Source organism: Triticum urartu, chromosome 2A (genome assembly GCF_056163025.1).
Source record: "Triticum urartu cultivar PI428250 chromosome 2A, HENAU_Tu73, whole genome shotgun sequence".
In the NCBI taxonomy this organism is placed as follows: Eukaryota; Viridiplantae; Streptophyta; class Magnoliopsida; order Poales; family Poaceae; genus Triticum; species Triticum urartu.
The window spans coordinates 731,759,424-731,783,825 of NC_141874.1; the positions used below are offsets into that span (position 1 = coordinate 731,759,424).

A 24,402-nucleotide genomic window follows, 5' to 3' on the forward strand; every position below is an offset into this window, starting at 1 on the left:
ATTATCCCAATCTTACCCGGAATCTTTCCGGTGTCCAAATATAGTCGTCCAATATATCAATCTTTATGTCTCGACCATTTTGAGACTCCTCGTCAAGTCCGTGATCACATCCGGGACTCCGAACAACCTTCGGTACATCAAAATATATAAACTCATAATGAAACTGTCATCGTAACGTTAAGCGTGCGGACCCTACGGGTTCGAGAACAATGTAGACATGACCGAGATACGTCTCCGGTCAATAACCAATAGCGAAACCTGGATGCTCATATTGGCTCCTACATATTCTACGAAGATCTTTATCGGTCAGACCGCATAACAACATACGTTGTTCCCTTTGTCATCGGTATGTTACTTGCCCGAGATTCGATCGTCGGTATCTCAATACCTAGTTCAATCTCATTACCGGCAAGTCTCTTTACTCGTTCCGTAATACATCATCTTGCAACTAACTTATTAGTTGCATTGCTTGCAAGGCTTAAGTGATGTGTATTACCGAGAGGGCCCAGAGATACCTCTCTGACAATCGGAGCGACAAATCCTAATCTCGAAATACGCCAACCCAACATGTACCTTTGGAGACACCTGTAGAGCACCTTTATAATCACCCAGTTACGTTGTGACGTTTGGTAGCACACAAAGTGTTCCTCCGATAAACGAGAGTTGCATAATCTCATAGTCATAGGAACATGTATAAGTCATGAAGAAAGCAATAACAACATACTAAACGATCGAGTGCTAAGCTAATGGAATGGGTCATGTCAATCACATCATTCTCCTAATGATGTGATCCCGTTAATCAAATGACAACTCATGTCTATGGTTAGGAAACATAACCATCTTCGATTAACGAGCTAGTCAAGTAGAGGCATACTAGTGACACTTTGTTTGTCTATGTATTCACACAAGTATTACATTTCCGGTTAATACAATTCTAGCATGAATAATAAACATTTATCATGATATAAGGAAATAAATAATAACTTTATTATTGCCTCTATGGCATATTTCCTTCAGTTGTATGGAGGGTGTTTAGGTAGGTCAGAAGCCTTTGTCTGAGAGCATGTTGTTTTTCGACATCCTTGAGTTGATCCCAATTCATTTTTACAGACGTGTATGACCAATTCAATGCACCATGCCAAGTTGTTTGGATTTTTGACAAGTTTTGTAATTTTTGGAGTTTTCCCAGTTAAAAAGGATGATAAATGGTCGGACGTGCCGCAACGTGCAAATGGTGTCAAAATCAATTTAAACATGTATGGCCTACCATGGTCATGCCCACCAGCTTGAAAAAGGTGTGGTCATTTCAAGGATGCCCAAAAATAGACCATGTTGAATGGAGAGTGTTCGGGTAGGCCAGAAGGCTCTGTTTGAGAGCGCATTGTTTCTCGACATCCTTGAAATGGCCCAACTTTTTCATGGCCATGTATGACCAATTCAAGGCACCATTGCCAAGTTTTTTGGGCTTTCGATAAGTTTTGCATTTTCTGAAGTTTTCCCAGTGAAAAAACGCCAATAAATGGCTAGACGTGTCGCAACATCCAATGATATCGGAATCCGTTCAAACCTGGCATTCATGCCTACCATAGGCATGCCCACCTTCTTGAAAAAGTTCAAGGTTGTTCAAAAATAGACCATGTTCAACAGAGAGTGTTCGGGTAAGGCAGAAGGGTCCGTTTGGGAGCACCTTGTTTCTCGACAATCCTTAAATGGCCTCAATTTTTATTTCAGAGCTTATATGACTAATTCGAAGCACCATGCCAAGTTATTTGAGTTTTCCTTAAGTTTTGCATTATTTCAAGTTTTCTCGGTTAAAAAAGACCGATAAATGGTCGGACGTGTTGCAACTTGTATACGGTGTCGAAATTCATTCAAACCAGACATGGATGCTTACCAGGCATGCCCGCATGCTTGAAAAGGCTGGGGTCATTTCAAGGGTGTGCAAAAATAGATCATGTTTAATGGAGGATGTTTTTCTACATCCGTCAAATGATACCAGATTTTCCCCATCGTCTTTTATGAGAAATTCAAGGCAGCAAAGCCAAGTTGTTTGGATTTTTGACAAGTTTTGTGTTTTCCGGAGTTTTCGGTGAAAAAGGCCAATAAATGGCTGATTGTGTTGCAATGTGCAAACAATGTTGGAAGTCTTTCAAACCTAACATGGATGCCTCATATGTTCGTGCTAGGCTGCTGCAAAAAGCTAGGGTCAATTATCCATAGTAAAACAAGCCATCAGTTAAGAGGAATGTACTAGACTAGGTCAGACGGGTGCATCCATGAGCATATTGTTTTTCCTAATTTGCATGCTTCTATTATCTTGGAATTTCCTTCGTTATCAATCAGCATGAACATTTTCTTATAGCCTAACCATTTCTTGAAATTTGTCAACAATTTTGAAATTTGAAATTGTGTATGAAAATTTTACAAACTTCAACAAAATTTTCTAAAATTGTTAGCAATTTTCCAACAATTGATGAAAACTTTAAACATAAATGACAAGTCACATACTTTTAGAAAAATTTATCAACTATTTTTGAAACACAGACATTTGTTAAATTTGTGAATAAAACAAATCGAAAATGGGATCATTTTTTGAAGTTTCACAACATTTTTAAAATTCTAAACAATATATGAAATCAAGATTTTTTTATTATACCAAACAATTTTTCACATTTTCAAACATGTTTTGAAAAGAATAATAAAGTTTTAAAAGGAGAACAATGAATTAACAACCGGTACCCCACTAGTAGCAGGCCGCCGCCCGGATGGATATACATGGACCAGGCCCACAGAAAATACTACCCAGTGATGGCCCAGGTTATATGTCAAGTTCGGCCCGGTACGCATCTACCCGGCGAAACGGACGGCCGCCGAGATTCGCACCTTGCCGCCTCGCCGCCGCGTTCGACGAGGGCGCGATTCGGGGATGTTTGGGATGCGGGCCAGCGGCGCGGCAACGCCGCGGGCGGTGGGGCGGACGCGCACCTCCACGACGACCCGGCGCTCCTCGACTCCCGCTTCGACGGCGACAAGTTCGACGCGCCCAAGCACTTCTCGCCCTCATCTCTCAGGGCGTCGACGTCGCCCACATCTCCACGCAGGTCCGGCTAGCGTTCCCCTCCTCTCCTCTCATCTCGTCTCGTCTGAGGCCGCGGATTCCGGCGATTGAATTGCGTGTGCTTGCTTTTCTCCCTCTTCAACCTCCCATGTGGAGGCCTGCTGTGCGGCCTTAGGTCTTGATTCTAGCTGTGAGTAATACTAGACGAACACAATCTGATTGTAGCCGTGAGTAATCCTAGTTGAACAGACATGAAGCGTTTGCATTCAGGCAAACTATTTTGTGAGGAAATCTGAAACCTACACAATGCTTCTCCAGTGAAAAACTTCCGTCTGTGTCCAGCATAGTGCACGGAGTGAAAAAATCCACAAAATTAAATCATGTCTGTGGGTAATCCTAGTCTTATTCCTTCCTGAACAGCGTTGCTTCAGTTGATCAAGTACTTCAAAACTGGCATGTGATATCTATCATTCATAACTGTTTCTGTCTTTGCCTCATTGATCTGTCAAGCCGGTGATTCTTGATTACTTCGCCAGCAAGACAATTTGTTCGAATGACTTGGTGGTGGTTTCGCCCGTTGTTGGTGGCGTTGCCAGAGCACGCACTTTTGCCAAAAAGCAGATGCACCTCTAACAATTGTAGACAAAAGAAGGCATGGACACAATGTTGCCGAGGCAACAAGTAGTATTATAGCTGGATGAATGGGCGCGAGTGGAAGAACGGCTTAACTTGTTTTACATTCTTGTCCACAGTGGGTATATGAGCAGCTAACTAGGATGCATAGTAAGAAAATACTCATCGAGGCTCTTTTGTAGTTGGTCACGGTTTATCCACTGCTAGTCAATCTGCTGGAAATGTATATTGCATATGGAGATGTGCTGCTTCACAAGGTGCATGCTAGTTTTATTTTTCTGTGCTTTTGTGTGATCAGCTCTGTCAGATTAAACAAGCACAACTTGTCTTGTGCATTTATTGCAGGTAATGAATCTGATTGGAGATGTTAAGAGGAAAAGTGTCTGTTGTGATGGATGATATGATTGATACAGCAGGTAAGTTATCCCATTTAAGTTGTAGGAAACATAATTCTAAGATTGACCATCTCACAGAGTGGCAGTTGAGCCATGATTTAATACAATGATTAAACGCAGAAACTAAATATTATATAGTTAGTTAATTTTATTTAATAAGGTGTGGATACAAGTCATATGACTCGCAATATAGTTTAAACTTGGAAACATGCTGAAGTGTTCCACATTCATGTTTGACAACTGGGAAAGTAAATTACAACATCTTGTTGCATACCAAAAGTAGCTTCCTTTTGACAATCTTTGCTTCTGAATGAATGGATAATAAGACTATCACAATTAAATTAGGGACTATTGCCAAAGGAGATGAGATGCTGCATCAAGGAGCAAGAGAAGTCTATGCATGCTGTACACATGCTGTTTAGGTACACTGTTTTTTATGCCCATTCCATAATTTGTCTAGTACTAGGAAGTATGCTAGATTAACTACTGAACCTGCTTTGCTATGGGAAAGGCCCATCACCGCACTATATGCCAAGTTACAGACTTGTTCCATCGAGCTGAGAGTTTGATGGAACTAGAGTCTACACCAGTTCGTGCAAGCAATTCAGAAAGTGCGCAGTGTGCTGGTATAGTCAAACATTGTATGTCGAATCTAAACTACAAATCTGGATGGATACAATATCTTCAATAGAATTCAGTGGTGAAAATTACCAAATCGTTAATGCTATGCAAAATTTGGTTTAAACTCATTTGTGGCTTTAGATTCGCGTCATGGAAATGTGAACCCAAAGTGCAAACCTTCAATAGAGATTGGAATAATTATGCTGCCTTGCTGCAATTTCTGTTCATTAGAAAAGGCCGAGATGCAATCATTGAACTCGAATTTGAATCATATGTTTTATTCTGTTATTCTGTGTTAACATGTTTAGCTCTGATTTCTTACAAGTGTTTTCACATCCCCTTTTTAGCCCACCCGCCATCGAGAGATTATCAAGTGGTTTGTTTCAAGAAGTAATCATCACAAACACTATCCCTTCGAAGAAGCATTGAAGACTTTGCCGAGCGAGGCAAGCAACCTACTTTGATCATATTGAGCCCATATTTGCATTACACACTTAAAATTATTTTGCATGCATGAAGTATTGTTTACTAGTATTGCTATGCTAAGTAAATTAGCTGGGGTTTAGCTATGCCTATGTGCTTGATATTGACACCCCCTTTGACATTCTTAAAACCCCTCATTTCTAACTGGAGGACCACATACCCACTGGTCACAAATAAATGTGGGTCATAGGTGCAAGTTTAATAGTGCTTAGCCATGCGAGTCATATAAATCCTAGGACTTGGGAAGAATCTTAGCACATTACCCCAATATGGGACGATGTTGAACATAGTATCTTGGTCTGTCTAGTGTACATCCCTCGCTAGGTGGATACCCTATACACTGTGACGAGAATGGACAAACATCAATCATGGGAAATTATGTACCATCAAGTGGACTCTATACTTGCATTGTACTTGAGAAAACTTTTGTTCGATTGTTCAAGTTGTATAGACCTATCACCAAGAGACCTTCAAGATGCAAAGGCTTGCATCTTCAATTGTACAAACTTCAACTTAGTCGGAGTTTCTCCTCTCTCTCAAGCTTAAGCCTTTCTCTAAACCAAACCTAACCCAAGAAACCCAGCCTAACTATCAAGGATGTGATAGCATGGACTTATGCTGATGTACTTAACTTATGGAATTGCAAGAGGACCCATTAAGCACTAACAACTTCTGATTGGAATGAAGCCCTACATGAGATTGTGATTTTGTGACTCAATCATGTTACACCCTTAAGCTCCCAATGTATGCACCAAGTTGGGTTGCCATACAAAAATGGTTTTTGTCAATTAAAAGATGAGGTAGTTTGATGGTGATGTAGAAGTGATACTGAGGAGATGGTAGTCAAAGATATACGGTGGATTATGAGATTTTAGGGCTAGTAGGTGAGCGTGGCGATTATTATATTGATGGACATATCTTTAATTAATCTTGAAACAATTTAGATTTAGTTTGGTGATTGTTATCTTGAAGCTAATTGCATGGTGGATTATGAGATTTCATGTGGATTTGTTAGGTGATTGTGATCTTGAGGAGATAGTTAAAAATGTTCGGTGCATTATGAGATTCTAGAGCTAGTAGGTGAGCATGATGATTATTATATTGTTGGATAAACATATATTTAATTAATCTACGAACAATTTGGCTTTGGTTAGGTGATTGTGATATTTAACTAAATTTCATGGTGATTATGGGATTTTAGTCTACTACGTGAGCATGGTGATTATTATATTGTTGAATAATGAATCTTCAATTAGTATTACAAGAATGTATTTAGTTAAGTCATTATGGTTTTAACCAAATTTTATGGAGCATTATGAGATTTTAGGTGGATTTAGTTATGTGGTTGTGCTCTTGAGGAGATAGTAAAAAATGTTTGGTGGATTATGAGATTTTAGGGCTAGTCGGTGAGCATGATGATTATTCTATTTGTGGATAAATATCTTTTATTAATATTGGAGCAATATAAATTTAGTTCGGTACTTGTGATTTTGAACCAAATTTCATGGAGGATTATGATATCTTAGCCTGGATTTAGTTAGGTGATTGCAGTCTTGAGAAGATAGTCAAAGATGTTCGGTGGATTATGAGATTTTAAGTCTAGTATGAGCATGACTATATTATATTGGTTCATAAACATACCTTCCATTAATCTTGGAACAATTTGGATTTAGTTAGGTGATTGTCATCTTGAAGCAAATTTGATGATGTATTATGAGTTTTTGTGCCTCTACTTAGGTGATTGTGATCTTGAGGAGATAGTCAAAGATTTTTGATGGATTATGAGATTTTAGGTCTGGTATGAGCATGCCTACTATTATATTGGTGAATAAACATATTTTGAATTAATCTTGAATTAATTTGGATTTTTATGTAATTTTGATCTTGAAGCAGATTCGACAATGGATTATGAATTTTTGATGGATTTAATTAGGTGCTTGTGATCTTGAGGAGATAGTCAAAAGTGTTCGGTGGATTATGAGATTTTATGTCTAGTACTTGGGAATGGTGATTATTTTATTGGTGGATAAGCAAATCTTTAATTAATCTTGGAACACTTTAGATTTAGTTAGGTGATTGTGATTTTGAACCAACTTTCACAATAGATTATGATATCTTAGCCTAGATTTAATTAGGTGATTGTCATCTTGAGAAGATAGTCAAATATGTTCCATGGATTATGAGATTTTAGATATAGTATGAGCATTTCTACTATTATATGAATAAATAAACATATCTTCAGTTAATCTTGGAACAATTTGGATTTATTTAGGTGATTATCATCTTGAAGCAAATTTGATTATGGATTATGAGGTTTTGATGGATTTAATTAGGTGATTGTGGTCTTGAAGCAAATTTGACGACGGATTATATGTTTTTGATAGATCCAATTGTGTGATTGTGATTTTGAGGAGATGTTCAAAAATGTTCGGTGGATAGTCAAATTTTAGGTCTAGTATGTGAGAATGGTGATTATATTGGTGGATAAACAAATCTTCAATTGATTTTGAAACACTATGGATTTAGTTAAGAGTGACAGCTAGATAGACAAGACTCCCAACAAGATGACGATAAAGCGTTAGATCATTAAGCTCCATTAGTAGCACGGAGGTGAACATTGAGCTCCATGGGAGTCTCAACAGTGCGCTCATCAGTAAGAGTAACAAGAGCAAGAAGATCCTGGATTATTAACTTTGAGCAAGAAGAGACCCGAAACTCAAGAAAGTAGCAAAGATGGCCAAAATTAGACATAAGAAACTCCTTACTAAGACGTGTCATCACAAAGGTAAAATAATATACCCAGGGTCTTTGCCCGTGATGATCATGTCATCAACATATAGAAGAAGACTCTTACCAAGAGCAGAAAGGTGGACAAACAACGTAGGATCATGAGCACTCGCTGAAAACCAGCAACAACCACCCCAGAGGCAAAACACTCAAACTAGGCACAAGGGGCTTGCTTAAAGACATAGAGAGAGCGATGAAGACAATGAAGCATGTTGTCCGGAGCAGAATACCCAGGTGGTGGTTGCATGTAAACCTCCTCATGCAGCTCACCATTAAGAAAGGCATTCTTAACATCAAGCCGAGACAGACCCGTGGCCAATAGAGGCCACAACAAGAAGTGTGCGAGCAGTGGTCATATGGTTTGCACGAGCAAAAAGTCTCATTGTAATCAGGACTCATAATCTGCTGAAAGCTACGAGCCACAAGACGAGCTTTGTAACGCTCAAGAACCATCAGAGCGAGTCATAACATTGTAGACCCACCAAGTGATGGGACGAACACGAGGAGGAAGAGAAACAATGTCCTACTTGCCGATGTGCTCAAGAGCAGCAATCTCCTCTGCTATTGCAAGGTGCCACTTGGTATGAACAACGTGATGATAAGAAATCGGCTCAAGAACAACAGCCCAACGCTTGGAAGACCAAGGCGGTCAACAGACGAAAGCGAACGAGGAAGCAAGTCATAAGTAGGCCGAGGCAGGGAAGATGGCACATCAGTAGACGCATCCACAACATGCGGATGATGTGTATAAAAGTGAGGAAAAGATGGAAGAATACGAGCTGAAATCATCGGGATAAACTAAGGTGATGGAGACAAGGAAGCCACTGGTGATGATGGTGTAGAATCCTGTGATAAATGAGGTGAGGAAATCATAGGAGATGATGGTGTTGGCTCTGCAATAGTCGGAGAAGCAGGAGTAGTATGACGAATGGATAAGGGCTCAACAGGAGTGATAGGAGTGTCGGGAAAATTGTGGAAAGAGTCCACTGAAAAGGTCGAGGAAGATGGACGCGGGTAGTAGGGATGAGACTCATCAAAAGTCATATCCCGAGAAATAGTCATCTTGCGACCAACATGATCCCAATAGCGATATCCCTTATGCTCATAGTGGTATCCTAAGAAGACACACACAAGGGACTGAGCAGTCAGTTTGGTGCGTTCACGTGGGGCAAGGACATAGCAAACACAACCAAACATTTGAAGCGTTGAATAATCAGGAAATGATCAAAGTCGTGCCACCCTGCAGAGCAGTGGATTGTCGAAGGTTGATGAGATAGATGGAAGTGGAGACAGACTTGGCCCAAAAGTGCGAGGAAAGAGAGGCAATGACCATCAACGGACGAGCCATCCCAAGAAGGTGACGATGCTTGCACTCAGTCATGCCATTCTGAGCATGTGCACCTGGATAAGAGAACCGAATGCAAGAGTACCCTGCTCAGCAAGGATTCCACGCAACAGCTTGGGATATATACCTCCCACCATAGTCATCACAGAACACACAAATAGGCGTAGAGAACTGAGTATGAACCATGGCAGCAAAACGCTTATAGATAAGACCTCACTACGAGAAGAAATAAAGTATATCCAGGTGTGTCGAGAGAAGTCACTAGTGATGACCTCCTTTCGAGGCAAAGGGAGATGGACCCCTGACATAAGAGTGAACAAGGTCAAAAGGACGCCGAGACACTGTCTCGTTATGAGTAAGGTAATTGGACATGTTTACATAGCCAACAACCTTGACGGTTTAGAGACATCGTCGGAGACGGATCCAAGAAGGCCACGTCAAACTAAGGATGAGAGATCACAAGTGACCCAAGGCGATGATGCCACTACTGAAAATAACTGGTAGACAAGGCAATAGAGGCAGAGACTGGCGGCAGTGGCAATAGAGGGACTTGATCCTGCATCCCACGTGCCCCGATCCGGATTGGTGTTCTTCTCCTGTTTGCGGCTTGTGGTTTAGAGACATGTTTACATAGCCGACAACCTTGACGGTTTAGAGACATCGTCGGAGACGGATCCAAGAAGACCATGTCAAACTAAGGATGAGAGATCACAAGTGGCCCAAGGCGATGATGCTACTACTGAAAATAATTGGTAGACAAGGCAACAGAGGCAGAGACTGGCGGCGGTGGCAGCAGAGGGACTTGATCCAGCATCCCACGTGCCTGTGCACTCTCCGTACCCTTCCGATCTGGATTGGTGTTCTTCTCCTGTTTGCAGGTTGTGGGTCACGCACTTGATTAAGCACCCCAGGTTCTCCTACTGTGCGCCCTTGGCCCCGGCTTTAGGTAGCGCCTTGTCCTCGGCTCGCCGTGCATAATCCAGGTACGCGTCGACTGTCCGAGCTCCTGCTCACCATTGGTGGTGCTCGAGCGTGTGGTTATGGTGTCGCACAACAAGGGAACACGGGATGTGGGATTGAGACAGCATCCATAGCAACCCGCAGCAAGGCAAAGGATGCCCATCTAGACTGGCAGGGAATGAAGGTGGACACAAAGGTGGATGTTGACTTCATAGAAGTCTCAATAGTGCGCTCTTCGGTAAGAGCAGCACGAGCAAGAAGATCTCAAGGAAGTACCAAAGCGAACCAAGACAAAGGTGGATTATGAGATTTTAAGTATAGTATATGAGCTTGGCTATATTATATTGGTTGATACATATATCTTCCGTTAATCTTGGGACAATATGGATTTAGTTAGGTGATTGTCATCTTGAAGCAAATTTGGCGATGGATTATGAGTTTTTGGTGGATCTACTTAGGTGATTGTGATCTTGTGCGATAGTCAAAGATGTTCAGTGGATTATGAGATTTTAGGTCTATTATGAGCATGACTACTATTATATTAGTGGATACATATATCTTCAATTAAAATCTTGAAATAATTTGGATTTAGTTGCGTGACTTTAATCTTGAAGCAAATTTGACGATGGATTATGAGTTTTTAATAGATTTAATTAGGTGATTGTGATCTTGAGGAGATATTCTAAAATGTTTGGTGGATAATGAGATTTTAGGTCTAGTACGTGAGAATGGTGATTATTATATTGGTGGATAAACAGACCTTCAATTAATATTGGAACACTTTGGGTTTAGTTAGGTAATTGTGATTTTTAAACCAAATTTCATGATGGATTATGATATCTTAGGTGATTGTCATATTGAGAAGATAGTCAAAGATGTTCCATGGATTATGAGATTTTTGATATAGTATAAGCATGTCTACTATTATATGAATAAATAAACATATCTTCAGTTAATCTTGGAAGAATTTGGATTTATTTAGGTGATTGTCACCTTGAAGCAAAATGATGGATTATGGGATCTTGATGGATTTAGTTAGGTGATTGTGATCTTGAATAGATAGACAAAGATTCGGTGGATTTTGAGGTTTTGGGACTAATATAAGCATGACTACTACTATATTTGTTGATGAACATAATTTTAACTAATCTTGAATTTTTTGGATTTAGTTAGGTGATTGTGATCTTGAAGCAAATTTGATGACGGTTTGAGTTTTTGATAGTACGTGGTTGTGATTTTGAGGCAGGGATGGCAGTTTTGCCCATGGGTATGGGTATACGTGGGTACCCTACCCCAAAACAACGGGCATGGGCAAGAGTGCAAGACTTGGCAAAATTTTGTACCCATGAGTAATGGGTATCCATACCCGCAAAATATATGGGTAGGGCATGGATATTAGATTGCGCCCATGGGTAACCCATTGGATACCCAGAAAAAAATAATAAATAAAAATAACTCCTATGACATGTGGGGCCAACATCCAACTCCTATGGCCCAACTCTCAATCCCTCATCCCCTAAACCAACCATAGCTCATAGGCTCGCAACAACCAGCTTGCACTCCTATGTCCTATGTGACTCCTCGAAATGATGAAATCTCGACTGATCACCAACGCACACTTGGCCAATTCTTGAAATAGCAATCCCCAGTTTTTGCTGCCGCCTCCCACTATGTCGGGCTTCCACCAACCGCTTATCGTACTCCCTTATGCTTAGTCAAGTGAGGATTCCATTCGAAGTAACGTAACAGGAGCACCATCTTCAAAACTTCTTGGGATCCGGAGTTTTTCGATAAAAGGTCCCATCCTTCAATACCATGATTGGGTCAACCAGGCCAGATCATAAGTGAAATAGTTTGATCGGGTCGACCAGGTCAGGCCCGATCATGAGTGAATAGAAAATCAAAAACGTACATAGCTGTTCCAGCGGAAATACTTTGTTTAATTCTACCACTTCTACTAGGAGTAGCCTTTTTAGTGCTAGCTGAACGTAAAGTAATGGCTTTTGTGCAACGCCGAAAGGGTCCTGATGTAGTGGGATCGTTCGGATTGTTACAACCTCTAGCAGATGGTTTGAAAGAATTGGCCGCCCACCTGAGGAGGTCGCATCGGTACTAGACAGATCGCCCATTGAATTTTACACTCATTTCACTACTTAAAAATTTAAATGCTCTATGTTGTACCCATTGGGTATAGGGTATCCGATGGGTATGGGCATGGGTGTCAATTTGTGCCCATGGGTATTGAAATGGGTGGGTATAGACAGTTTCTATGGGTATGGGTTTGGGTAGGAGGCTGTACCCACCCATACCCTACCCATTGTCATCCCTAACTTGAAAAAATTGTTGAAATGTTCGGTGGATTATGGGATTTTAGGTCTAGTACATTAGAATGGTGGTTATTTTGGTGTATAAATAGATTTTCAATTAATTTTGGAACAATTTGGATTTAGTTAAGAGATGGTCAAAGTTGCTTGGTGGATTTAGTTTGGTGATTGTGATCTTTAGGAGATTGTGAAAGATGTTCGGTGGATTATGAGATTTTAAGTCTATAATGAGCATGGCTATACTATATTGGTGGATAAACATATCTTCCGTTAATTTTAGAACAATTTGGATTTAGTTAGGTGATGGTCACCTTGATGCAAATTTGACAATGGATTATGAGTTTTTGGTGGATCTACTTATTAGGCGATTGTGATAATATGGAGATAGTCAAAGATGTTCGGTGGATTATGAAATTTTGGGTCTAGTATGAGCATGAATACTATTATATTGGTGGATAAACATATTTTCAATTAATCTAGAGATAATTTGAATTTAGGTAGGTGATTGTGATCTTAAAGCAAATTTACCAGTGGTTTTAGTTAGGCGATTGTGATCTTGAGGAGATAGTCAAATATGTTTGCTGGATTATGAGATTTTTGGTCTAGTATGAGCATGCCTAATATTATGTTGGTGGATAAATAATCATTAATTAATGTTGAAAGAACTTCGATTTAGTTAGGTGTTTATCTTGAAACAAATTTGGTGATGGTTTATGAGTTTTTACTGGATTTAGTTAGGTCACTTTGATTTTGAGGACATAGTCAAAGATGTTCAGTGGATTATGAGATTTTAGGGTTAGTATGAGCATGACTACTTTTATGTTGGTGATAAACATATCTTCAATTAATCTTGAAACAACTTGGATTTAGTTAGGTGATTATCATTTTCAAGCAAATTTGATGATGGTTATGAGTTTTTAGTGGATTTAGTTAGGTCATTGTGGTTTTGAGAAGATAGTCAAAGATGTTTAGTGGATTATGTGTTTTTGGTGGATTTAGTTCGGTGATTGTGATCTTGAGGAAATGGTTAATGATGCTCGGTGGCTTATGAGATTTTAAGTCTAGCAGGAGCATGGCTATATTATATTGGTTGATTAACATATCTTCCGTTAATCTTGGAACAATCTGGATTTAGTTAGGTGATTGTCATCTTGTAGCAAATTTGATGATGTATTATTAGTTTTTGATGGATCCACTTAGGCGATTGTGATCTTGAGGAGATAGTCAAAAGATGTTCCGTGGATTATGAGATTTTTAGGTCTAGTATGAGCATGACTACTATTATATTGGTGGATAAACATATTTTCAATTAATCTTGGAATAATTAGGATTTAGTCATGTGATTTTGATTTTGAAACAAATTTGACGATGGATTATGAGTTTTTGATGGATTTAATTAGGTGATTGTGATCTTGAGGAGAGATTGAAAAATGTTTGGTGGATTATGAGATTTTAGGTCCAGTACGTGAGAACGGTGATTATTATATTGGTGGATAAACAGATCTTCAATTAATCTTGGAGCATTTTGGATTTAGTTAGGTGATTGTGATTTTTAAACCAAATTTCATGATGGATTATGATACCTTAGCCTGGATTCAGTTAGGTGATTCTCATCACGAGAAGATAGTCAAAGTTGCTCCATGAATTATGAGATTTTAGATATAATATAAGCATGTCTACATTATATGAATAAATGAACATATCTAGTTAATCTTGGTACAATTTGGATTTATTTAGGTGATTGTCATCTTGAAGCAAATTTGATGATGGATTATGAGGTTTTGATGGATTTAGTTAGGTGATTGTGATCTCGAGTAGATAGACAAAGATGTTTGATGGATTATGAGGTTTTAGGACTAGTATGAGCATGACTACTACTATATTGGTTGATAAACATATTTTCAATTAATCTTGAATTTCTGGATTTAGTAAGGTGATTGTCATCTTGAAGCAAATTTGACGATGACTTTTTGATGGATTCAAGTACGTGGTTGTGGTTTTGAGGAGATGGTCAAAAATGTTTGGTGGATTATGAGATTTCAGGTCTAGTATATGAGAATGGTGATTATGTTGTTGGATAAACATATTTTCAATTAATTGGAACACTTTGGATTTAGTTAAGAGATAGTCAAAGATGTGTGGTGGATTATGAGTTTTTGGTGGATTTAGTTTGATGATTATGATCTTTAGGAGATAGTTAAACATGTTCGATGGATTATGAAATTATCAGTCTAGTATGAGCATGGCTATATTATATTGGTTGATAAACACATCTTTCGTTATTCTTGGAACAATTTGGATTTAGTTAGGTGCTTGTCATCTTGACGCAAATTTGACGATGGATTATGAGTTTTTGGTGGATCTACTTAGGTGATTCTGATCCTGAGGAGATAGTCAAAGATGTTAGGTGGATTATGAGATTTTAGGTCTAGTATGAGCATGACTACTGTTATATTGGTGGATAAACATATTTTCAATTAATCTTGAAATAATTTGGATTTGGTTATGTGATTTTGATCTTGAAGCAAAGTTTATGATGGATTATGAGTTTTTGATCGATTTAATTAGTTGATTGTGATCTTGAGGAGATAGTAAAAAATGTTCGGTGGATTATGAGATTTGATTATTCTGTTGGAGGATAAACAGTTTTTGAGATTTAATTTAATTAATCCTGGAACCATTTGGATTTAGTTAGGTGATTGTCATCTCAAACCCAATTTCATGGTGGATTATGAGATTTTAGATTTAATACGTGTGAATGGTGAATATTATATTGGTGGATAAACATATCTCTAGTTAATCTTGGAACACTTTGATTTAGTTAGGACATTGTGATCTTTAAGCAAATTTGTTAGTGAATTACTCCCTCCGTCCCAAAATAAATGACTTAAGTTTGTACTAACTTTGTACTAGAGGGAGTATGATATTTTAGGTGGATTTAGTTACGTGATTGTGATCTTGGGGAGATAGTTAACGATGGTCGATGGATTATGACCTTTTAGGTCTAGTGTGAGCATGACTACTATTATGTTGGTAGATAAACATATATTCAATTAATTTGGATTTAGCTAGGTGATTGATCTTGAAGCAAATTTGACGATGGATTATAAGTTTTTGGTGGATTTAGTTAGGTGATTGTGGTCTTGAGGAGCTGTATAAAATATTTGGTGGACTATGAGATTGTAGGTCTAGCACGTGAGCAATGTGATTATTATATTGATGGATAAACAAATCTTCAATTAATCTTGGAACACTTTGGATTTAGTTAGGTGATTGTGTTCGGTTGATTATGAGATTTTAGGTCTAGTACGTGAGCATGGTGATCATTATATTGTTGGATATACAGATTATTCAATTAATTTTGGAACACATTAGATTTAGTTATGTGATTGTGATCGTGAAGCAGATTTATCAGTGAATTATGAGATTTTAGGTAGATTTAGTTAGGTGATTCTGATCTTGAGAAGATAGTCAAAGATGTTCGGGAGATTATGAGATCTTAGGCCTATTAGGTGAGCATGGTGATTATTATATTATCGAATAAACAAATCTTCAAGGAATTTTGCAACAATTTATATTTAGTTAGGTGCTTGTGATCTTGAACAAAAATGCACGGTGAATTACAAAATTTTACGTTGATTTAGGTAGGTGATTATAATCTTGAGAAGATGTTAGGTGGATTATGAGTTTTTAGGGTTAAAGGATGAGCATGATGATTATTATATTATTGGATAAACACATATTTAGTTAAATCTTGGAACAATTTAGAGTTTATTAGGTGATTGTGATCTTCAACTAAATTTCATGGTGGATTATAAGATTATTGGTGGATTTAGTTAGGTGAAGCACGTGAGTAATGTGATTATTATATTGATGGATAAACAAATCTTCAATTAATCTTGGAACACTTTGGATTTAGTTAGGTGATTGTGTTCGGTTGATTATGAGATTTTAGGTCTAGTACGTGAGCATGGTGATCATTATATTGGTGGATATACAGATTATTCAATTAATTTTGGAACACATTAGATTTAGTTATGTGATTGTGATCGTGAAGCAGATTTATCAGTGAATTATGAGATTTTAGGTAGATTTAGTTAGGTGATTGTGATCTTGAGAAGATAGTCAAAGATGTTCGGGAGATTATGAGATCTTAGGCCTATTAGGTGAGCATGGTGATTATTATATTATCGAATAAACAAATCTTCAAGGAATTTTGCAACAATTTATATTTAGTTAGGTGCTTGTGATCTTGAACAAAAATGCACGGTGAATTACAAAATTTTACGTTGATTTAGGTAGGTGATTATAATCTTGAGAAGATGTTAGGTGGATTATGAGTTTTTAAGGTTAAAGGATGAGCATGATGATTATTATATTATTGGATAAACACATATTTAGTTAAATCTTGGAACAATTTAGAGTTTATTAGGTGATTGTGATCTTTAACTAAATTTCATGGTGGATTATAAGATTATTGGTGGATTTAGTTAGGTGATTGTGCTATTGAGTAGACACTCAAAGATGTTTGATGGATTATGAGATTTTAGGCTAGTAAGTGAGCATGACTATTATTCTATTGGTGGATAAACAGATCTTTAACTAATCTTGGAGCAATTTTGATTTAGTTACATGATTGTGATCTTGAACCAATTTCACAATGGATTATGAGATTTTAGATGGATTTAGTTAGGTAATTGTGGTCTTGAGGAGATGGTCAAAGATGTTTGGTGTATTATGTGATTTTAGGTATAGTATGGGCATGCCTACTTTTATATTGGTGGATTAACATATATTCAATTAATCTTGGAAGAATTTGGATTTACTTATGTGATTGTGATCTTGAAGCAAATTTGACGATGGATTATGAGTTTTTGGTGGATTTAGTTTGTCGATTGTCATCTTGAGGAGATAGTTAAAGATCTTCGATGGATTATGAGATTTTAAGTCTAGTATGAGCATGGCTATATTATATTGGTGGATAAACATATATTTCGCTAATCTTGAAACAATTTGGATTCAGTTAGGTGATTGTCATCTTGAAGCAAATTTGACGTTGGATTATGAGTTTTTGGTGGATCTACTTAAGTGATTGTGATTTTGAGGAGATAGTCAAAGATGTTCGGTGGATTATGAGATTTTAGGTCTAGTATGAGCATGACTATTATTATATTGGTGGATAAACATATTTTTAATTAATCTTGAAATAATTTGGATTTAGTTAGGTGATTTTGATCTTGAAGCAAAGTTTATGATGGATTATGAGTTTTTGATCGATTTAATTAGTTGATTGTGATCTTGAGGAGATAGTAAAAAATGTTTGGTGGATTGTGAGATTTGATTATTTTATTAGTGGATAAACAGATTTTTAATTATTTTTGAGGAATTTGGATTTAGTTAGGTGATTATGATCTTGAACCCAATTTTACGATGGATTATGAGATTTTAGCTGGATCAGTTAGGTGATTGTGGGCTTGAGGAGATAGTCAAAGATGTTTGGTGGAGTATGAGATTTTAGGTCTACACCTAGTTTCAATGGATATGCTGCTGACCTTCGGCACGGCTGGTTTCGAATGCGCCGAGGGCTTGGAGTATCACAACAGATTCTTGTACATTCTTACTACAGATACGATTAACATGAGAGATAAACCAACTCCGAATCTGAAGAGCAATGGATGTCGAATCATCAACTAGCTCCGGCCTGTAGCTTGTTCAGCACCATAAGACAATCTGAAGCCAGAATCATCACTCGCCAGTAGCCTTCTGGTAGAGCAAAATGCAAAGTCAGAGGGCATCAAGCAAAACAAGGCCCGGAGTATATACTGCAGCATCCTAGTGAGGCATGACGCTGCTGGAAGGTCCTGTATTGAGAACACGATACAACATTATGTGAAGTCCAAGGCTGATTGGTGGACAAATGTCGTGAGCATATCCGGCGTGGTGCTACAGTTGACAAGACTGTCTGCCGCCAAAATCTTGGAAGGTTAACTCATTTGTGGCTGAAGGCAGAACAAGTGAGACAACACAACTACTTGAAAGATGGGTCATATGTGACACCTGAAGAAGCAGGTTCTGTTTATCCAACTATTTCCCGTGCACATCTTTGGCACAAGGTCCATGAAAATGTTGCTATGAATCTTTGACAAGTTCTGGTTCAGGAGGATGTGCTGGAGATTGAGACAGTACACAAGGAGACAATACATCCAAGGAAGAGTTGCAAGATGAACAGTTCATGTGCAGATGTTGTTTTTGCTGCACATAGGGGCAGATGTCCAAACCAAGCTTAGTTTCTGAGTCAAAGGATGTCTTCGATCAGAAAGCCAGTAACAAGCACTGGATTCATGTGCAACCAAGATGGGGAGATTACGATTCACATGACATAGAATGTTACGCAAGAGCAAAATTTATGGACTACATGACAGATAATTTGTCCATCTACCGTTCTCCGACTGGTATGATTTTGAGTGTCCATCGACTGCCAATTTCTTGCCTTGCCGAGTCTTCTGTGCTTAATGTTGATTAATATTTCTTGCAGGGGTGATGATTGGACTTGATCTAGCTTATAATTTGCACTCTGCTTTTGGTAATTGGTTCCCCGGGTTAAAGCCCCTCCTTCAGCAAGCAATGAACAAGATCGATGGTAATAACCATGCTAACTGTAACAAATCTTTGATATCTCTGTTGTAGTAAAAAAAATGTCTTATTTAATACAGTAAATGACATGCTAGTTTATTTTCTCTTTTGACAGTCAAATCATGTTCTGTATGTGCTGAGGGAGAGAATAGGAAAGGGTCTTCAGTTGTATTCTGAACCCACCACCCACCAAGCCATATCTGTCTTCACAGAACTACGGCACGGAGAGATATTCAGCAATCAAATCATATGGTTTGTGGATGACACAGATGTCTATCGAGGAGTTACCATTCACAAAACCGAGGGTAACTTGACGGCCAAACCAATCAATGGTGCTATCTTTATTTTCAATCCAAGAACTGGTGAACCAACTATTTCTGAAGGTTTGTTCCCTTTGTTTTGCTTTTAGCTCTAGTTTTCTTGCAATTATGACGTACTGCGCAGTATCACAACTTGGAAGACTTGAATGAAAATGCATTATAATCTGCAGGTCATCCACACAAGTGTATGGGCAGGAAAAAACCGTCTAGGGCAGGACAAAGCTAATTATTGTGGCAAGGAAGGGTATGTTGGATCCCTTGGAAGTCAAAGCAAATTATTGTGACAAGGAAGGGTATGAGCAAGCAGCATTTGCATCGAAGACAGATTTGCGTGTCAGGGCCATCTCTGCTATGAACCTGTATCTCCGGGTCAACCACATTTATGTTAACTCGGATGATATAAAGGTCAGAGGAGCAATTTATGTTCTTCGATTTACCCATAAAATCGCCAAATAACAATGGTCAAATGGCTACTGACTGTGTGTATATTCTGTCTACAGGGGACTGGCTATACTTACATCACGCCAAAGAATATATTGAAGAATTTGATATGCATAGCAGATCTACGGACACAGGTTGCAGGTTTCCTGTATGGGCTGAGTCCACAGGATAATCCTCAAGTCAAGGAGATGAGATTATCCATTCCGCCACAGCATGGAAGTCACCAAATGGTGAATTTGCCAGCGAATCTCCCAGAGCACGAGTTCCTTGCTGACTTGGAGCCATTGGGAGCCAGTCGAATGAAGCTCCTCAGGTTTGTCTCATACCATTTATATCTTCAAATGTAACCTTGTGATTCTTATCCAAAATCAAAATTAAGTACTCCCTCCAATCCATATTAATTGTCGCCGATTTAGTTCAAATGTCCAAGGAGTAGCTGAATTTGAGCGCACAATTCTGTAATTCCTGATCAAGCAGATTTATACCTTTCCCTGAGTGGCTAATTGTCTCTCCTTGGACATTTGAATTCTGATGAATGTGAATATTAAAATGCATGTTATAAAAAAAATTAATCTTTCCAACTCACACTGCACTGTACATACAAATTTATTATTGTTGGTTCTTTTGTTTCTTGCACATTTTACAAGTGATTATTTCTTTGCCTGGGATAGTTTCAGTGCCGAATTGTTGGTTCTGTTGTTTTTGGCACATTCTGGTAGTATAGTCCATTTTTGCCTGTGAGCCAGTGTCTGTACTGAACCGTATTCTGTAGTTTCTTGCACATTCTGTTGTTTCTTTCTTGCACACAGAGTCTCATATACTGAACTGTTCGTTCTGTTGTTCCTTGCAGGATTTGGCATGACATGCTAAAATTTTGGAGAAGAACAAGGCGTGGCATGGTGAAAAGTGCATCATTTTGACCCGCCGGTGAACATCGTGGTCAGTGGTTATGTTTGCGAGAAGAAAAAAACCTATCGTGGTCAGTGGTCATCACATCGTCAAGTGGATGTTTTCTTGGTGTTATCATCCTTGTCTCGTTGATTCTTTATGATTTGAGCTTCTTTGTTGAAGCTTAATGTGTTATTTTCATCTGGTTGCTCCTCTTCTTAAGATTGGAGCACTGATCTTATGCACAACCCTTCACGACAGTTCCGAGCCTCGTTGCGTGCGCACGTCCCATGGAAACCGACACCTGACAGCAATAGCAGTGGATGTTTCTTCTTCCTTGTGACTAGAGTTGTTTTGACAGTAACTTGGATTATGAGGTAATGAAGATTGTTTCACATTACTATATATCTTGTGGATACTTTAATCGCCTCAAAGCATTGGTTTGTCGATATATTACTGTTAGGCATGCAAATGTACCAGATTAAGTAAGGGAAAGGAAGGCAACTTACCTCAAAATTATGCTGAAAATTCTGTTTTGGTCCCAAGCAAAACGTTGTAAAAAAATGCAGTAGCAGTTGCGGGCATGTCAAACAAGTGATTTGATTTGATTTGCATCAAAGGACTGAAAGGAATTTTTCCTTGAGAACTTGGAATAGTGATGGTAACTGAGAATTATATCACGCTAAAAAACTAAGAATTATATCAGTAATTGTAACTGTCCTGGGATGATAAGCAGTTGCACTGTCGCCTCAGCTATTGTTTTTGTTTCCGTGGAGCATTTTAATATTCACATTCACATTCACATTCAGAATTCAGATATAAAATTATGCTGCGGAGACTGTATTCTCAGTTTCTGAATGCAAGCAGTGTAGCTAGCCCACCGAAATCTAGAGGCAGCCAATCTGCTACTTTTACAATTTGTGTCTATTAATAGTTTATGTTATTATGTGACCTGATTTCATGGAGGGAACGAGGATTGCTTTATTTCCTAACAAATAGTAACAATTACAGTGAGCTTTTTGTGTGTTGTCCAGGCACAGGCATCATTAGGCCAGCAGTCTGAAGGTAGAGGAAGGTGCATAGCAGCACATGATCCGTCCTGTACCAGCAATGGAGAGGAAATCTATAGCAATGGAAGAGAGGAGATTTAGTGTACTACCATCCATCCATGGGATCCATCCAATGCTACCATTGTGTTGTGTAATGAGTCAATATTTCAGTATCATCCTCACACACAAAAAGATGCTTCAGTATTATATTACGTTGTAATAGTTTTTTTTTTGAACAACAAAAGGCGCTCGAAGCGCCAAATTCATTTCAGCTCAGAAACAGTGTACAGCGTGAATTACAAACTCCTGAACCTGAAAATTTGAGAGAAGAGACACCACAGGATAGGAACTATGTCTATGAGCTGAAGCGAAGCAACAAACTTGAGGTTCAACCCTAGAATGAAGAACCTGATGAGCTACATTGTGTGCTATGCCATTAATTTCCCTAGAAATGTGAAACACTCGAGGTTGCAAGCTGTTAGCATGCTTGAAGAAATCAGCCAAAGGCTTCCTGATGCTCCAAGGGGTGGTAGATTCCACAATCTTGCCGATAGCAGCCACCAAAGATAAAGAGAGGCAATCCATGAGAAAGGTTGGCTGAAGAATATTGAGCTTATTAGCCACTTGAGCTGCAAAAGAAAGAGCCAGAGCTTCTGCATGTAGAGGAGAAGTAGTGGGAGGAGCTGATGCTTGAATTTGCACATTGATTTCAAAACGATCTTGAGGCAAAACAAGATAGACCCCTATTCCAGTAGCAACTGCTCCCTGTAATAGACCAGGAACTTTTGAACTTCTGAAAGTAGCGTCAGAAAATATTTTGGTCACCGTAATGAGCAAATCCGACTTAAGAGTTTGACCCTGCGTAGGAAGATGATCAGGAGGACAAAGAACTTGTGGCATCACCTGCATCTTAGAGAAATGAGGCAAGTCATTATAAGAATCAGAGGACAAGGCCATAGTAGCAATGTGCACATGATGAGGAAGAGCGTTTTTCCTGTCAAAAAGAAAATCATTTCTAGCCTTCCAAAGACACCATAAGAAATTAAGAATGTTAGAGATAGAACCATTAGGATGTCCCATTTGAAGCAAGGCAATAAGGATAGAATGCATGGAAGTATGACCTTGGATTAAAACATCAGACCTAATAAACCAAGGATAGTCAAACCAAGCAGCACGAGCAAAGGGACAAAGAAAAAATAAATGGGATTCATCCTCCTGATGGCCACACCTACAACAGTTTTTAGATATATGAACAGAGAATCGACTAGCTCGCAAACCTGTAGGCAATGCCCTTCTAAGAAGCCTCCACGCAAAAGTTTGTACCCTAGGCAAAACCTGTTTTTGTTTCCAAACCATCTTGAGAAGATTCTTCAATTCCAAAGAAAGAACAGAAGGAGCATTTCTGGTAACTGCATGAATGTCCTGCAAACAAAGCTTATAAGCAGATTTGGAAGAACAAATGCCATTCAGAGTGAGATCCCAACAAAGCAAGTCTGGACCATCATCATTGATAATATCAGTTTGGAGAATAATTGAGGCCATAGGTTGCTGGAAAAGTAAATGAACAAGCTCATTATTCCAAATTTTTTGTCCAGGGAGCCAAAGATCCTTAACTAAAGAAGGATATCTAAAGCCCGGTTCTTGAATAATGAGATGTTCATGAATGGAAGTCCAAAGGGAGCACCAAGGTGTGCTCCAAATAGAGATATTACCTTGAGTTAATTGGTAAAAAGAATGAGCTTTCAATTTAGGAATCATTTTTAATACCGAAGCCCAAAAAGCAGATTTAGGAGCAGAAGAATGAGCAACCCAGATGGAGGAGTCATGAAAATATTTAGCCTTAAGAACTAAATACAGCTGAGAAAAAGGGGATTTAGCAATTCTCCAAGCAGCTGCAAGAACAAGACTCTCATTGATAGCCTTCAAATTTCTTATACCCAGTCCACCTTCTTCTTTAGAATTGCATATGTCTTTCCATGCACGAAGACAAAGACTCCTTGAAGAATCATTCTCCCTAACACCTGTCCACCAGAAATTTCTAATGACAACAGTGAGCTTTGCAATAAACTTCTTTGTGAACAAGATGTTAGCCATATAATAAACAGGAATAGCAGAGAAAACAGAGCGAATCAATTCAAGCCTCGCAGCATGAGAAAGCATATTGGCTTTGTAAGCAGGCAATTTATTCATAAATTTATCAAGAACAAAGTTATAGGCGGCAGTTCTATTTTTAGCAGGAAGAATAAGCGGATGACCAAGATGAGTGAAATTGGTATCCATGGAGGAAACAGGAAAAACTTGCTTAATCTCCTGCCTTGTAGGTTGACTAACTCGAGAACTAAAGAGAATGGCAAATTTGGTCCAGTTTGGAGTTTGACATGAAATAGAACAAAAGTGGTGAATGAGCTGAGCCATAACAGTGGCTTCCTGAATAGTGGCTTGACCACAAACCAACAAATCATCTG

At 38.6% G+C, this 24,402-nt stretch overlaps 2 protein-coding genes across 6 annotated transcripts; one reads left to right on the forward strand and one right to left on the reverse strand.

Moving 5' to 3' along the window:
- Positions 1-2,846: 2,846 nt before the first annotated feature.
- On the forward strand, positions 2,847-22,169 carry LOC125540185 (pre-mRNA-processing-splicing factor 8A-like). 5 transcript variants are annotated; one of them, XM_087545230.1, is made up of 13 exons: positions 2,847-3,101; positions 3,874-3,948; positions 4,037-4,107; positions 4,432-4,508; positions 5,055-5,153; positions 18,233-19,058; positions 19,142-19,246; positions 19,355-19,622; positions 19,730-19,964; positions 20,060-20,313; positions 20,851-20,979; positions 21,112-21,265; positions 21,923-22,169. In XM_087545230.1, the coding sequence occupies exons 9-11, from the start codon at positions 19,806-19,808 to the stop codon at positions 20,918-20,920; spliced, it is 483 nt and encodes a 160-aa protein (XP_087401356.1). In that variant the 5' UTR covers positions 2,847-3,101; positions 3,874-3,948; positions 4,037-4,107; positions 4,432-4,508; positions 5,055-5,153; positions 18,233-19,058; positions 19,142-19,246; positions 19,355-19,622; positions 19,730-19,805; the 3' UTR covers positions 20,921-20,979; positions 21,112-21,265; positions 21,923-22,169. The 5 variants fall into 5 exon arrangements, with proteins under 5 accessions (XP_087401356.1, XP_087401355.1, XP_087401353.1 ...); XM_087545229.1 differs by having other exon boundaries at positions 21,150-21,265; XM_087545227.1 differs by having other exon boundaries at positions 20,851-21,265.
- Positions 22,161-24,352, reverse strand: LOC147987317 (uncharacterized). The gene has a single exon (XM_087545226.1). The coding sequence runs from the start codon at positions 24,350-24,352 to the stop codon at positions 22,211-22,213; it is 2,142 nt and encodes a 713-aa protein (XP_087401352.1). The 3' UTR covers positions 22,161-22,210.
- Between the last annotated feature and the right edge of the window lie 50 nt (positions 24,353-24,402).

Bases quoted from the DNA above. Each gene is read 5' to 3' on its own strand.
- LOC147987317 (XM_087545226.1), bottom strand. From the start codon at position 24,352: ATGGCTCAGCTCATTCACCACTTTTGTTCTATTTCATGTCAAACTCCA.
- LOC125540185 (XM_087545227.1), top strand. From the start codon at position 19,806: ATGTTGGATCCCTTGGAAGTCAAAGCAAATTATTGTGACAAGGAAGGG. The intron at 19,965-20,059 runs GTCAGAGGAGCA...TTCTGTCTACAG, and splicing joins TTAACTCGGATGATATAAAG to GGGACTGGCTATACTTACAT. The intron at 20,314-20,850 runs GTTTGTCTCATA...TGTTCCTTGCAG, and splicing joins AGTCGAATGAAGCTCCTCAG to GATTTGGCATGACATGCTAA.